A 14,718-nucleotide genomic window follows, 5' to 3' on the forward strand; every position below is an offset into this window, starting at 1 on the left:
AAGATTACACAAATTACTAGTTTGTTGTTTTTTTTATTTTTTTTTAGCTAATTTACAACAGAGATCCTGCTTGTCAGATCATGGTGCACCTTGATTTCATACAAATGCTCTGTGGATCATAATGAGCAACCTTGTTAAGATTTTAATCCCTGACCTGAAAGAGCAACAAGGCAAGAAGGTTGCAGGCCAAATCCGTCCTGTCCTCCCTCCTCCTCCTAGTGTCGAGCTCTTTTTTTTGCTTTCTTTTTTTTTGTGAGCTACATTTGCTGTGGTGCATGTGCCTCCTTTTTGCTGCACTCGCATGAAGTGCATCATGTGTTACTTATTGGTAGCTGCCCCACTTCCTTCATGTGGCGGTTAGCCTGCAAGCTGTGGTGGTGGCATCTGTGACATAACGGGAAACTCGAGAGATTGATTTTTTTTATTTGTCCCCAAATTTGGATCAGGAGTTGCAACACAGCTTTGGTCATTTGGAAAAAAAAAAAAATCCTCCTTTCACATTTTTTGTGCTACATTACAACAACAAATCTACATGTGTTTTACTGGACTTTTATGTGACGGATCAATAATGCATAACAGGCGAGTAGAAGGAAAATGATATATATATAGTAAATAAAAAATCTACTTAATCACCCTTGGTAACCTCCAACAGATCTTCCTTGTATTTAGCTCCATTCATCATCAAACCCTGAAGACAGCATTCAAACAGCATGATGCTGCCACTACCATATTTTATTTCAGGGATGGTGCTCAGACTAATGTCTTTCTTCAGACAGTGTTTTGAATCTAGACCAGGAAGTTCAGCCTTTGAAAGTCCCTTCAGGAGGTTGCGATCTCAACTGCTAATACAAATAAAATTATCATTCTCAAAATTTGCTGCAATTTTCACCAATTATCACAGCTTTTTCACAAATGTGACCAGCAATACCTGTGATGTTTCTGTATTTCCTTCTTTTCTGACCAATCACTGCAACTCTGCTTAATTTTGACCAATCCCCTTAGCCCAATTGTAATTAGCCCAAATGTAACTTCACTTTCTGTTTCACAACATTTCTTAAAAATGTAACTTGCGAGATGAAACCTTCTGATGCTAAGCGGTAACATTTGCCCTTTTTGTTTGTTTTTGCAACAACCACTTGGAGATGTTCTGTAGGATTTGCATACTGGGTATAAAGTTCATGTTAACTTGGAATATGGAACTGCTCTGCACTTTGACAGCTCCTTTTTTAAAAAAATCATGTCCTCAGGACAAGATTTTATTTGCAATAAGGCTATATCAAGAAGACACTTGAAAATGTAATTTGCACTGTAATCTTGTCTTTTTTGGAAAGGTTGTGTGCAGCAACTTCAACTTTTTTCTAAGAACATGTTATGGAAAAAATAAAGCAAAAATAAATAAAAAAAAATCACTACTTTGACCGAAGCTTTTCTAAAAAGTGCAGAACATCAGTTATTTTAAGCTGCAAAAGTCACAAATAAAAAGAAACATCAATCCTAGAGGGACTGCCAGAGCTCTTTCATCCCCACATGCTTGCTGCTTCCCTAAGTGGTACATTGCAAACTGTAAATATGACATTGTTATGGCTTTGTGTCAACAGCTGGTTTTTTTCTTTTTTATTAGTTTTATAAAAAGTATTTGTCTTTTCAGTGCTCTTCATTCACTGTTGCTCTCTGACAAACCTCTGCTGCCTTCACAGTACAACTGGATTTACACTGAGATTCACTGACACACAAGTGATCTCTATTCTGTTGATAGGTGACATCTAAAGTCAATTGATGGCACTGGATTTTATTTTGGGGTGTCAGACTTGTAGGGGCTGAAGGCATATGCACACCAGCCTTTTGGATTTGTGTTTTGTTTTCCATTTTCCTTTCACTTCACAATTATGTGCTACTTTTGTCCTGATCTGTCACAGAAAATCCCAAACAGGTTTTTCATTTCACTTCAGCTCAATTAAAAAGTACTTAAGGGGAAAGTAAATGTTGTTGCTATTATTATACACTTTTCCTCATACAGTTGTTGTGGATGATGATGGCTGAGGGTGGGAAAGATCTCCTGTAGCAGTCTGTATTACAGTGAATAGTCTCTGACTGAAGACACTACTCTGTTGTATGACAGTGTGACAGTATGACATAAATTCTTGAATAACCTCAACAACAAAGATATTTATTGTTTTATTGTTGTTGATTGGTGCAAAGGGTGGCCCATGGATGCTAACTTTAGCATTGGGTGCTAGCTGCTATATGTGTAGGATTGAGCTACTATTTTAGGCTTGAATAGCTTCACTGATAGGCTAATTCCTATTAGACAAGTTGAGCACAAAAATAGCCTTTTCCAGTGTCCAATCAGATCAAAGCAAAAATTAACCCCCAGTGGGCTGAGAGGAGCGGCTTCGTCGTCCATCGATGTTGTTAGCAGATGACGCTTGTGCTTCAGATGTAGGGCCGTACCAGAAACGCAAATGCAAAAGTTCCCGCTCTGGACTATTGAATGTAAATTTTAAAAAGTTTGATTAATTGCATTAAAATTTTTAATGCCTTAAAGTCTAACTAATTAATTAATGAGAATTTACACATTAAAGTCCAAGCTGTACTTGTAACTTTACAAAATGCAAAAGAAAAAAAAAAATGTAAGAGGTGTGAATACTTTTACAAGGCACTGAATGTTCCTAATGAAACAGGTATGGTTCAGTATTCCTTTAGTGCAAACATTCAAAAATTGGATTGACAATGAAACGATGAACTAGCTAACAGAAATCTAACTCTAAAACAGCAATAAATAAATAAATAAACTGCATATTTGTAGTATTTATATCCAATAGTACAGCGTGTGCATCACAGCTCTGAGATACTGACTCATCCTTCTACACAGTATAAACAAGGATCAAAACTGACAGTAGATTCAGATATCATCAAGCTCTGTGTCTCAGCTCACTTTGGGAGTGTTCCAATATTGAAGAAGAATCCAAGCATTGAGCTGTACCCGAAAGATCAATGCGTCCAGTGGGTCTGCCTACTCTGGCACACTGACCCATCTGTTTCATTTCAGTTTTCTTTTCCCATGTTTGCTCTTTACTGATACCATCAGGTATGCATTTTGTAAACATTGCCTGTATCGCTCTGCATTAAAAGTCAAGCATGTCACGACAAAACTGGAACCCTTTATAAACTGCCTGGCATCAACTGCTGCAGACAGGGAACAAGTCCGAATCTAAGAGGCAGTTTATGCCTTGAGTATGATGCAAAAAAGTACTAAATGTTTTACAATCCGTATCAAGTCAACATCTTCAAAATTTATTACATGTTCTGCATTAAGCGCGTATCTGTAACTACTTGTGCCGGAGGTGTGTTCTAGCAGAGATGAAAGGCCTAAGAGACTTCTCAGATCTGCTGATTGCACAGAAGTGAAAGGCTGTGGTGGCACAAGACAACAGAGCTTCCTGTTTCCGGTGATAAATGTTGCTTATTCGTGTCTTCATACACTGAAACATAGTGATTCTAAAAATGCTGTCAGAGAAACCTGCTGTGGGCCCAAATTTCAAGATGCCCTGCCGTTTGAAGGGCAGTCTGGTGAACTTGGACACCTCTAGTTATGTAACATTTTTTTACATAGTAGCTTCGACAAAGAAAAGCATGTTTTGATTGAACATCCTCTTCTGGTTTGGTGATAATTTTTTTGTTCTTCTCATTCTAAGGGTCTCCATAGGGGCTCATCTGACTCAATTTCATGCAGTCAACTTACACCAACTCTCTGCATGTCATTACTCTTCCATTGTTACATCCAGGAATCTTCTGGTCATTTCCAAACCATCTCAACCTTTCCTCTCTGACTTTAACATCTTCCACAAAGCACCAAAGGCTGGGACTTAAATTGTATTTTCACTGTGTGTATTTTCTGAAAATAAAGGGACAGTGTTCGGTCGAGCCTGTCCATTTGCCTTTCTAAGCAATTCCACTTGATTCTCGTCTCCCTTCAGTTGTCTCATTGAGCTTGATTTATCACAATGAATTTCATCCCGGCCAATCAGTCTGACAAGCAGAGGACATGAATGAACCAATTGAGTCAGTGTTGGCAAAAATACTGAGCAATTAAAGTTCCTTCTTGGCAGTGGGGGATGGTTGTTTAAAGGACAAAATGCATGTCCTTTAAACAACCATCCCCCACTGCCAAGAAGGAACTTTAATGTAAGTTTCATACGTAGCTACCTTCAAGACCGAGTTAGCACATTACATATATCATGGCCAAATGTTACCAATTGGGAAAAACTTTACTGTGGAATCTTGCCAAACAAATGATTAAAAGGGTCATTTGAGCATCTTCTTGTATAACGTCATCAGGTGAAGCCATGCTGGCCACAGTTGGCTATTGCTCACGGTCACCTCAATGAGTAATGTTTTAATTTTGTGAAATTTTGTAAGATGAGATCTTGTTATGACAATAGTACAGTGGATCGAAGTTAACCTGATGCAGATACTCGTCTATGATTTAGTCACCCTTGAATCCGTTGACTTTAGTAAGGATTAACTAGCTTCCCAGCTCAATGGTGTGTTGGGATATATTGTTGAGAGAGAGAGAGACTATGACAGAGCAGGACGTCATGCACATCAGTTTTTATCATCAACACATTGCACTGTTAGCACTGAAGTGTGATGAGACACAACATTTCTCTGGACTTCAGCAAAGGGCAGTTTCATTTGCACAAAACGATGTGGTGTCATACTCCCCTGATGTGTTTAGAACTGGAGATGTTTGACATTCGAATCCTCTGTCCCATCCCTGTAGAGATCAGGAGACACGATTTTTTTAAAGCTCATATGTGCAGAACATTGCTCAGAGAGGGTCCCAATTTTAATGGAATTGTTTTTCGAAAAGCTAAACTTTTCGAACTTTTCGAAAAACGAAAATTCTCCTTTCACTCTTGCACAAGAGACCTCTGACACTTTTGTTCATCCATGCCCGTTAGTTTTAGTGAAACACATCCACCTCCAGTACCTTTATTCTTTACTACAATACCAGCCTTCTTGTCAATTACTCTTGGTTCTACTGACTGAAATGTCTTTTTATTCCAAAGCAAACCTCCACTTCTCAATATTCTTTTCCAACTTTTTTTATAGCGGTGCACTGACTGCAATTTTCTGGCCAATCAACAATTACAGCCTGATCTGCTGATTCCGATTTTGGCCGATACCTTTTTTTTTTGTCTGAAATGTCGATAAGTAGTTAACTCAGTGGGGTGACTGTTGTGGACTGAAAATGTGCAGACATGACCTGGTGGGCCTGTCTGACAGTCAAACCTCTCTAATGGAGAGCAAACAAGGACAGTGATTGATTTTTAGACCAATTTCCAAAAATTAAGGAAATTGGGGCAGATAAATCGACCTTTCCAGTAAATCGGTGCAGAATGTTTTATGTTTCATTATATATCACAGAGCCATCTGCAGACACCGATACATTTTTGACTCCTGCCTGACCTCATACCTTCTTTTCTTTACTACTCTTATCTAAACTTAAGTAGATCCTGCAGTTCTGCTTATTATATCAATACATGAACTGACACGATCATCCAAGTACCAGCAGAAAGTAATTATCTTTCTTTTTCTCCTGATTTCTTTTCTTTTTTCTTTTTTCTTTTTTTACATGATATCTCTTGGTATAACATATTTACAAGCAAAAAGTTTTTTAATCTTCAATGCAAAAAGCATATATTTGTTTTTCAGTTTTGGCTTAATTACTTCTCTGAGTCGTTCTTTCAGCAAATGGCATGTTTTAGAGTCTGTATACTCCAGTTAATCCGATCCGTTTAATTGTTTCAGTCCTACGTTGAAGTTTGTTGTAATGGGACGAAATATGAAAAAGTTGAAAGGGTGCGAATATATTTTGCGATGCTGTATCTTACTGATTCCCGAGTTAGCTTTAAGTACAATAAACTCCCCGTGTTTAAGCTCTGCCTGTACCTACAGTATCCACTTCAATCCGTCCATCAGAGCGGCAGCCATCACACCTGTCTCCAGCTGAAGTGTGGCTGACAGTGCCGATTAGAATGACATCAAGTTCGACATCTTCATTCACATTTCAGTGCTCTCCTGTAACGTCTGTCGCCAAGGCGATACGTGTATCGAGTCCTCTTCAGCAGGCAAGTGCTTTATTTTCCCAAAAGTGTTGCGGCTTCCAGGAAACAAGATCATCTGGCCGACAGAAATTCGTTTCCATCCTTTTTATTTTGTCACAGCCTAAGTTTGGCTCTATCTGAAGTTTCCAGGGCTTCAGAGAAGTGAGAAGAGGATTTGCGTCTCACAGAAAGCTGCTTCTAAGAGACAGAGCTCTGGAAGAACTGAACAAATTTGCTAAATGTTCTTCAAAGATACCCACAGCATGAAATTACAGTAAGCGGTCAACAAAGCAGAGGGTTGTGTGCTGTCAGCAACATTAGGAAATCCCCTCTGAGTATCAGGACGTAATATCTGACACAATGTCCCGTTTGTTGTTGCTTGTTCTTGGTATTCCTGTTTTCTTCCTCTGAAGAAATTGCTAGAAAATCCCATGGAAATAAAGATCTATTACTGTACATCATGCACCATTTCCTCTCTTGTCATTATTTTATTTCATATTCACTGTGGGTATTATATTCCTTCTTTCATTAACCATGACTTCAAGCATGAAAAGCTGCTCTCCAATAACCTCCATTTCTCTGTCCTCACTGGCCTTTTTTGCTTGGAGCTGTTTCTTTTCCCTTCTCCTGATCTCTTTCTCCCACAACCCCCTCCTATTTCTTTCTCAGATCATTTACTTCCGCTTTGTTCTTAGCAGATTAGGGTCGCACGCTGACGAAGCCCCTCCACAGACTTCGCCTCGCCGCCTCATTCGCAGAAATCTCTTTTGCCCGTATTTGTGCCGCTTCTGTATTTACTCTCCACTTCTGAAACCGTCGCTGAAACATGTCTGACACACATCCACCACACTGTCCTAGAAGAGGAAACGAGAGTACAGTTCATGGAGCACTTAAACAAAAGGTGGTCGACTTTCTTGATGAATTGCTTCAACATACCTTCCTAGACTTACAGCAGACAACTCTGACCCTGTTTGTTGCAGGGGATGGTTTGGTTTGGTTTGGTTTGGTTGTCCAAAACCTGCTTTAGAATCAGTGAAAGCAATATACTTGACACCCATGACGCGCTCAGACACAGGATGTGAGAAGTGAAAATGTCTGTTTGCTTTGAAGCTTGTGTATTTATATCTCTGCTTGGTGTTGATTCTAAAAGAAAGACCGACCACACATTGTCAGTCTTTAAAAATAACAAACCTTCTATAACAAACCTGTTATCTCCTCCTGGCTGGGACTCACTGAGGACTTCCTCATATGGTCCAAAAACATTGATGTGGCATGTCTTCTCAAATTGTTTTCAAGTGTGAGTGTACACACACGTACGCTTCTGTTGAATAGACATGTGAAAGCTGGTTGGGGTTGATTGAACGGTCTCACAGAGCCATTGTTATCATTGTTTCTGTTGAGTTTTTTTATTTCCCTTCTGTCCTCTTTCCACTATCTCCACATGCTTACATAGGAAGAGGGATTGCTGCAAAGTTCATAAATTGCTTTAATTGAATTGACTTTTCATTGACAAACTTTTTCAAACTGGCATTATATGATCACTTGAGTGTGACTAAATTGTGAAGCAATGTAGATTTAATTGGTTTGTATCTAATCTGAGTGATTGGTGTGTATTGGAATAAATTTGGACCATTCTGGATTTGGGCTTGTAGAACTCCTTAGGATTACATTAAATTTGATGTCATCTGTCCATTGCCCATATTTCCTTAACCATGGAACCTATCTCCGGCTGTCATAGGAAGAGATATGAGGTGTGCTACACCTGCGGCAGGTTGCCAATGTATTTCAGGGCAACTTAGAGACAAACAGGAAGGGCAAGCATGCATGCACACACTCACACACTGACTTTTTAAATACGACCTGTCCACCAGTGTAGCACTCAGAGCTGCTGTCTGAGTGATAAGATGAAATCCAACAGATTTACTTTCATAAGAGGAGAGTTACAGCTTTCGCTACAATGCTCAGTTTGATAGAGCCATGGAAAGAACTTTATCAAGTTTGCATGTTCCCCCTGTGCATGGTGGGTTCTCTCAGGGTTCTCCGGCTTCCTCCCACAGTCCAAAAACATGACTGTCAGATTAATTGGTCTCTTTAAATTCTCCCTAGGTGTGAGTGTGTGTGAATGGTTGTGTGTCCTGTATGTCTGTGTTGCCCTGTGACAGACTGGTGACCTGTCCAGGGTGACCCCGCCTCTTGCCTGGAACTTGCTTGGAAATTTTGAAATTGATGCCAGCTCGTTAAAGCGGTGGGATTGCTACTAACCCAGGCTGACCCAGAGTAGATCATTAATAAATTAAAACCACCTTTTGAAAATGAGAAAGAGGCAACTACAGTACTTATGATGTGTTAATATATTCCACATAAAGGTCACCTGTCTTCTAAGAGTCATTCCTTAATCACAGAAAACATTTTTCCCTCCAAGAATCAGATTTCATTCTGATTCAATTCTTGTGTCATTAGTGGAGTAATGTGCTAAAACCACAGGCAAATCAGACAAAAGGCCTGTTTGTTTCAGGCTCTTTGGTTGCTAATTCTCTCATCTTACGTCCCAATAATACTAATTTCCGTTTTTTTTTAAAGTGCTGCTTTGACGGGCATCCCCAGCCAGCGACCTCGAGGCGGCGAATACCCTTTTTATTAGCGCCGTTATTCATCATCACTCATCTCCCCCATCCCCCCATGCTTCATTTTCATCACTCTGCTCTCTTACTGTCTTGGCCGTCTCTCTTCCATGGTGTCACTGTCCCTTTCCTTTCTTGTCACCCTGATCTCATTTGCCCTTCTCCCTCTGACTCTTTTTCTCCGCTCTGATCTGAGTAACCCCCCTGGGTCCCTTGTGGCCCCTCTTGTCACCATATCAGCTCTGTCTTTAATCGCACTCTGTTTCGTCTTCTACACAGGCTCATTCACCTATGGATCAGTGACCCCCCCCACCCTGGAATTCCATGGACAAATCGACCCTGCTGAGAACCGTCTATCGATCCTGATGCCGACGCGCCGCTTGCAGCTGTAGAGCAAGAAGGCAAAAGAGGGAGAGAGACCAAGGGGGCCAACGGGGGAAAGGTCAAAGATTACAGGGCTGCAGCAGAAACTGAGGTTGAGGAGCAAGGTCTTTGGGAGGGAAGGTCAAGGGTCGGCGGATCAAAGATGATGACTTCACATGGAAAGCTGAGGAGGGAGAAGGGCAGCCTGGCAGAGTACGAGTCTCAAATGAAGGGTTAGTGTCTGCGTACATGCACCTTTCACCATGCATGACTGCATTGAAGACGCAGTGATGCGTGATTGTATGCATCCATGTAGATCCTTGCATGCAGGAGAGTTAGCGCTCCATAAATAGCACTTTATGGAGCTGACATGTCACAGAAAGTGAAAGGGGCAGTATTATGTATTTTCCAGGCACATAGCACCATTTCATAACACAATCAAGTAACTTTGTTAACTTCAGTTGTTAAATAAAATCCAATTATATCAAATATGACTTAGAAGATACTTTGCCTTCCAATTTAACACCTTGAAATTGGGCCTCTGATTTTTTTTAAAACTCCTGCTCTTCATGAAACTCCGCCTTCAGGAAGTCGTCATAACATGGTTCCTCTTTTAACCCTTTAACAACATTTTTACCAGCATTTCACTGAGGAGAAGCACCTATAAAAAGCTCAGCAGATGTCGCATCACCACCAGGTGTTTGCTAATTGCTGCTGGCTAGTCTGAATGAGCGGGGAGGGAAGACGGGGGCTGCAGGGGAGGGCTGCTCTGTGAGGCGGAAACTCAGAAGCTTGATCTCCCTGGAGGAGCTGTGCCTTGAAGGTGGAGCTAAGTCCTCCCAGGCGATTTGCAGAGCTGGGTGGTTGCCATGGGAGATTAAACAATTGCTCAAACATGCATGAAAGAATCAAGATAACACTCCAGGTGTGTTTTGGATGAAGAAATAACTTGATATAAAGGTCAAAAACATAGATTTTACATAATACTCCCCCTTTAGAACAACTTTTGTCTGGTAATTTTGCAACTTTCGTCTGTGTTAAAAAGCTTGTCCTGACGACATGTGGCAAATGCATGACAACAGCCTGTTTATGTTTGCTACAGTCTGGAATGTGCGTGTTGCAGCCGGGCTGACTCTCTGTACTGTACTACAACGGGGGTATTTATAACTAGTATTAGCAATGTTGTCTCCTCACATCGAGTCAGCCTGGAGCAGTCTACTCAGAGCAAGAGGGGAAGAAAAGAGTAAAGAGGAAGAGGGGTGATAGATGAGTAGGAGCGGAGCAAGATTAAGGTATGAAAAGAGAAAAAGTAGAAAGTAAGGAGGGAAAAAAAAGAAAAAAGGGGTGAAGGAAAAATTGAAAGCAATGTTTGTCTTAGTCATTTTATATTAAAAGTGCAGCATAGTGGATCTGCTGTGTTTGCTTACAAGCTTGTGCATAGAATGTCATGTTATGCTGGATCACAGCAGGCAATGATCCATAAATTGCCAAGTAGGCTGAAACACACCTCTCAGAGACAGCATTTTATTCAGGATTTTTACAAAAAGAAGACTCTTTCATTATTCAGGAATAAAACAGTGCTAACAGTGCCTTGGGGGTTTATGTGATTCAGTGGGGAGGCACTGCTAGCTAAAAGGTCAGTTATGCTAACTATAAAACACTAATCATAAAACATTAGTTCTGCTAATGCTAAGGCACAGCATAAACACCGTGTTTAGTGGAAGCTAATGCTAAAGCGCTCTTCAGTTCAAATGATATCTGCCCTTCAAAGACTACAACCCCTGAGCACCAATTTAATTTTGACCTCGTAATGTACATTTTCTACAACGTCGTTTGATATTGTATTTGTCTTGATTTTTAGTGTTTGTCTTTAATTTGTTCCTGTTTGAAATTAAGTTAGTGGGGGGAAGAAAACACAAGGAGAGAGGAGGCAACTGCTGTGTAAACAAAATAACAAAATCAAAATAACTACTTGAAGAATTGCTCGCAGTCAATACCCAAAACCTCATAGTTGTCAAATTTTATTCAACTGAAAGTTTACAAAACAGATCAGGTGAATTGGAGCGTCAGAATGTAACTGGAAAAATTAGCATAGGGGATGCAAAGTTCGCTAAACATTTCAAAGTCAAGAAATGCACTAATAGCGCTGAACAAAAAATTAGCTTAGCAATTAGCACATTAACGGAAGTGTGCTCAAAACTATGACAGACCAACACAAAGTAGCAAGGTCATTTGGAACTCTAACACTGCACAAAACTTTTAAAGAGTGCTGTTAGCATCATGGTGTTGGGATGTGATTCATTAACAGGGACTGTGAAGCTGTTCAGAGATAAATACAGGATTGCCTGCAGGCCTCACAAAGTGTTCTGTGGTTGAATAGCTGCCAACTCAATCACATTATGACCCATTTTAAACAGAGGAGATAGCAATGTTTTAAATATCCTAAAAACTGGTGGAACTTTGTGTTCAGTACTCAGTGTTATCAGGCAATATCCTGACCAGTTAAGAAAGTTCTGGTAAATTTTCCTACAAAAGCAACATGCAGATGCTTGTAAAGTACAGTTCTTTCATTGGGAGAATGCATATAAAATAGTAATTATGCTCTTTTTTCATGAAGTTGTCGGCAGTGGAACTCTGTTAACTGCACCACATATTAAGGTTCTGAACAAAATCATTGTGCTTTTGTAGTGTTTGTCAGATTTGGTTCCAAGGTAGCAGCGTTTCCCACGTCATTTTGAATACTGCCCAGCAACATATTCCTCTGTTTTTGACAGTCTTTTAGTGTTTTCCTCTTGACATTTACTTCATTTTAGTCCAGTTCTTGCACATCAGTGTTTGATAGATCTCCTCATAATGTGCAAGTCTGTGAAGACTTGACTTGTGGCAGACAGAGAAGCATGGGAACGGTTTTAAAAATGATCAACTGTAGCAGACTGTTTCTGAGAAACAAACAAACAAAAAAAAAGCTGCGCAAAGGCCTAACTTGAAACTTGAGAGATGTATTTTTCATAAATATAAATAAATGGGAACTTGTACTATTCAAATGAGTAACGGTCAACTTTAAAATAGATACTTCCCTAAATGCTTGTCAAGTCTGTCTAACTAATTTTGCCCTTTAATTGGTCACCATTGTTTTGTCCCAATCAAGATTTCTGCAGTTTTGCAGTTCAAATTTAGCGTACACTGCCCCCTTATGGATTTCATAGCTAGAAAACTAATTTTATTATCAAAGATAACCTGTGTACAAAATGTAGTTTTTGAAAAGAGGATTTAATTTATTAAGGGAGAAAAGCTACTGAAACTAACTTGGTCAGATGTGAAAAAATAATTGCAATCTAAACTTATTAACAGACAGTTTAACAGGGTATAAAGTAGCTGTGTCTCCATTAAACATAAAATTGCACAAATTGAAATTACAAAAATAAATTTGCTTAATGGAAACACATCAAATATTTTAAAAAGACCCACGTCTTTTGATTAAAAAGTTTTTGTGTTAGGATTAGGTAGTTTTTCAGCCGTATTGAAACAGGTTTTTTTTACATCACACAAATCGCGTGATGAACAGCTGGATGTTACTACTGGTGGAAATGACAAAGAGGATGGTTTATTTTGGGGACGGCGGGGGGTTCCGTCAATGTGCAGCTGACTCTACCAGGGTTCTCACAGCATCCAGGTCATAAAATGTTGTGTCATTTCGACGTGTTGAATCCATCACTCTTCTGTAAAATCGCTGACTACTATTTCCCCCCAGCATATGTAGCCTCTCCCAAGCCAGTCGCACAAATGCCTAAATAAAACGCTGATGTCTCCTCTGATTGTCTGATATATGAAGAGCACTTGTGCCATGACTGAGTTATGACTATATCTCATGTAGCTGTTTGCATTTTTCACTGGTATGACTTTTAATTAATTGTCACATGAACAAGCTTATTCACGGGTGATTTAATTTAATCTCTTAGTTCATTGCAAAATGGTGTATTTCCGACATTAGCAGAATAAAGATTTGCACATATTTGTAATTGAAAAGCAGCTGTTGTGTATCTTTTATCAGTAAAGAATGTATATTAAAACCTAACACACTGTAAATATGATTAAGCATGTTTATATTTTTAGGTTAATGGAAAGATTAATGACACCTCTTGTCTGTTCACGGTGTTTTCATGTGTCGGCATGCTTCCAGGGTCATTATTAACATGTATTTATTCTGTCTTTCTCTCTGTCTCTCTGACTTACCAGACTTGCGGGCCCAGCTGACAGACCAGATAAAGATTTTAGACTCCCAGGTGGAGGTGAAGCAGCAGCAGCTCTCAGACCTGTCTGAGTTCCTCAGACGCCGAGGCGACATCGAGACTGAATATGCAAGAGCCCTCGACAAACTAACCGAGAGGTTCACTCACAAGACTAAAAAGTAAGGGATGAGTTTGCTTTCTGGTCTCCGGAGAGCAACCCGCAGCGCCTGTTTCGTGTTGTCAAACAGGAGTCCATGTAAAGGACGGGGAAGTGATCATGTCATTGTCCATCCGTCCACAGGAAGGAGCAGTGGGGTCAGTCTGTGTGTCAGGTCTGGTCCGTTCTGCTGACTCAGACCCGTCTGGAGAGCCGGGAACACGCGGCGCTGGGGGACACCTGCTTCAACACGCTCACATTGAGCCTGACACACAGTGCCGAGGACGCACACCGCCTGCACAAAAAGGTGAACACAACATCCGCGGTTGCACACGGAACTCTGACTTTACCGAACAGCAGAGCTCCAAGTGCTTCTTTGTTCATTTGTTCATTTGTTCCAATAGTGAGATCAGCAGCCTCACTCGTTTATAAAGTGCACAGGACGCTGGTTTAAATTAATGCTTGTTAATTATGTTTTCTGAACCTTTTTTCACTTTGAAATTTGAGCTGAATCTTAATTAGGTTTCAAGAGTTGCTTTATAGCAGCTGAGAGCTTTTTTTATTTTGGACCAACCCTAATTGAAAGCCTTTGAGCTTCTAAACTCTGAGACCTTATTGCAACTGATCCAAAAAACATACAAACAAACATAAAGGTGCACAACCTTAAACAACAATACAATATTGACTCCTTTTAGAAAGATCACTCAATACCTCAGTTATTTTTCTCAAAAGAAGCATACTTCTTGGAAAATATATTCTTTACTTTTCATCATTAAAAAAACATCAAAGTAAACCAAACCCAAGTAAGGTAAAAGAAAATACCTCAAAGCAATTGGATGTCTTTGCAAAACAACAACTGTCATCTTTTCCTTCCATAGGTCAGTCTCTCTCCAATTATACAAATATACAAAAAAATGTAACAATCCTCTCTCTTATTGTTCTGGAAAATTCTTAGACGTTGGTTAATGTAGCTGGCTAATGCTAGCTGTGATCCATGTTGTTTTACTCTTCGGTAAAGTTGGCTCAGAACATATGTTCTTATCTGGAGCCACATCTATCTGGCTGTTAACCTAACTGAAAGGCGTTCCTTCTTCTTTATAGAACAGTAAGGTGATAGATTAAATAGTTTTTTATCATCTAGTGTGTCAGTTCTGAGCTCTACTCTGAACTCACACACAGACGTGGCTTTGAATCCTCAGACAAAGCTGAGGTGACTCACTGGGCTTCTCCTTATCTTT

General features: G+C 39.9%; 1 protein-coding gene across 4 annotated transcripts in view; it reads left to right on the top strand.

Annotated features, from left to right (window-relative positions):
• arhgap4b (Rho GTPase activating protein 4b) overlaps positions 1 to 14,718 on the top strand; it is a 31,574-nt gene that overhangs the window by 831 nt on the left and 16,025 nt on the right. For all 4 annotated transcript variants that reach the window (XM_044119780.1, XM_044119802.1, XM_044119792.1 and 1 more), the window contains exons 2-4: positions 9,011 to 9,327; positions 13,331 to 13,502; positions 13,625 to 13,787. In XM_044119780.1, the coding sequence (XP_043975715.1) occupies positions 9,258 to 9,327; positions 13,331 to 13,502; positions 13,625 to 13,787 (405 nt within the window). In that variant the 5' untranslated portion in view covers positions 9,011 to 9,257. The remainder of the gene's footprint in view (positions 1 to 9,010; positions 9,328 to 13,330; positions 13,503 to 13,624; positions 13,788 to 14,718) is intronic.

The sequence above is a fragment of the Gambusia affinis genome, linkage group LG01, assembly GCF_019740435.1.
Source record: "Gambusia affinis linkage group LG01, SWU_Gaff_1.0, whole genome shotgun sequence".
Classification (NCBI taxonomy): domain Eukaryota; kingdom Metazoa; phylum Chordata; class Actinopteri; order Cyprinodontiformes; family Poeciliidae; genus Gambusia; species Gambusia affinis.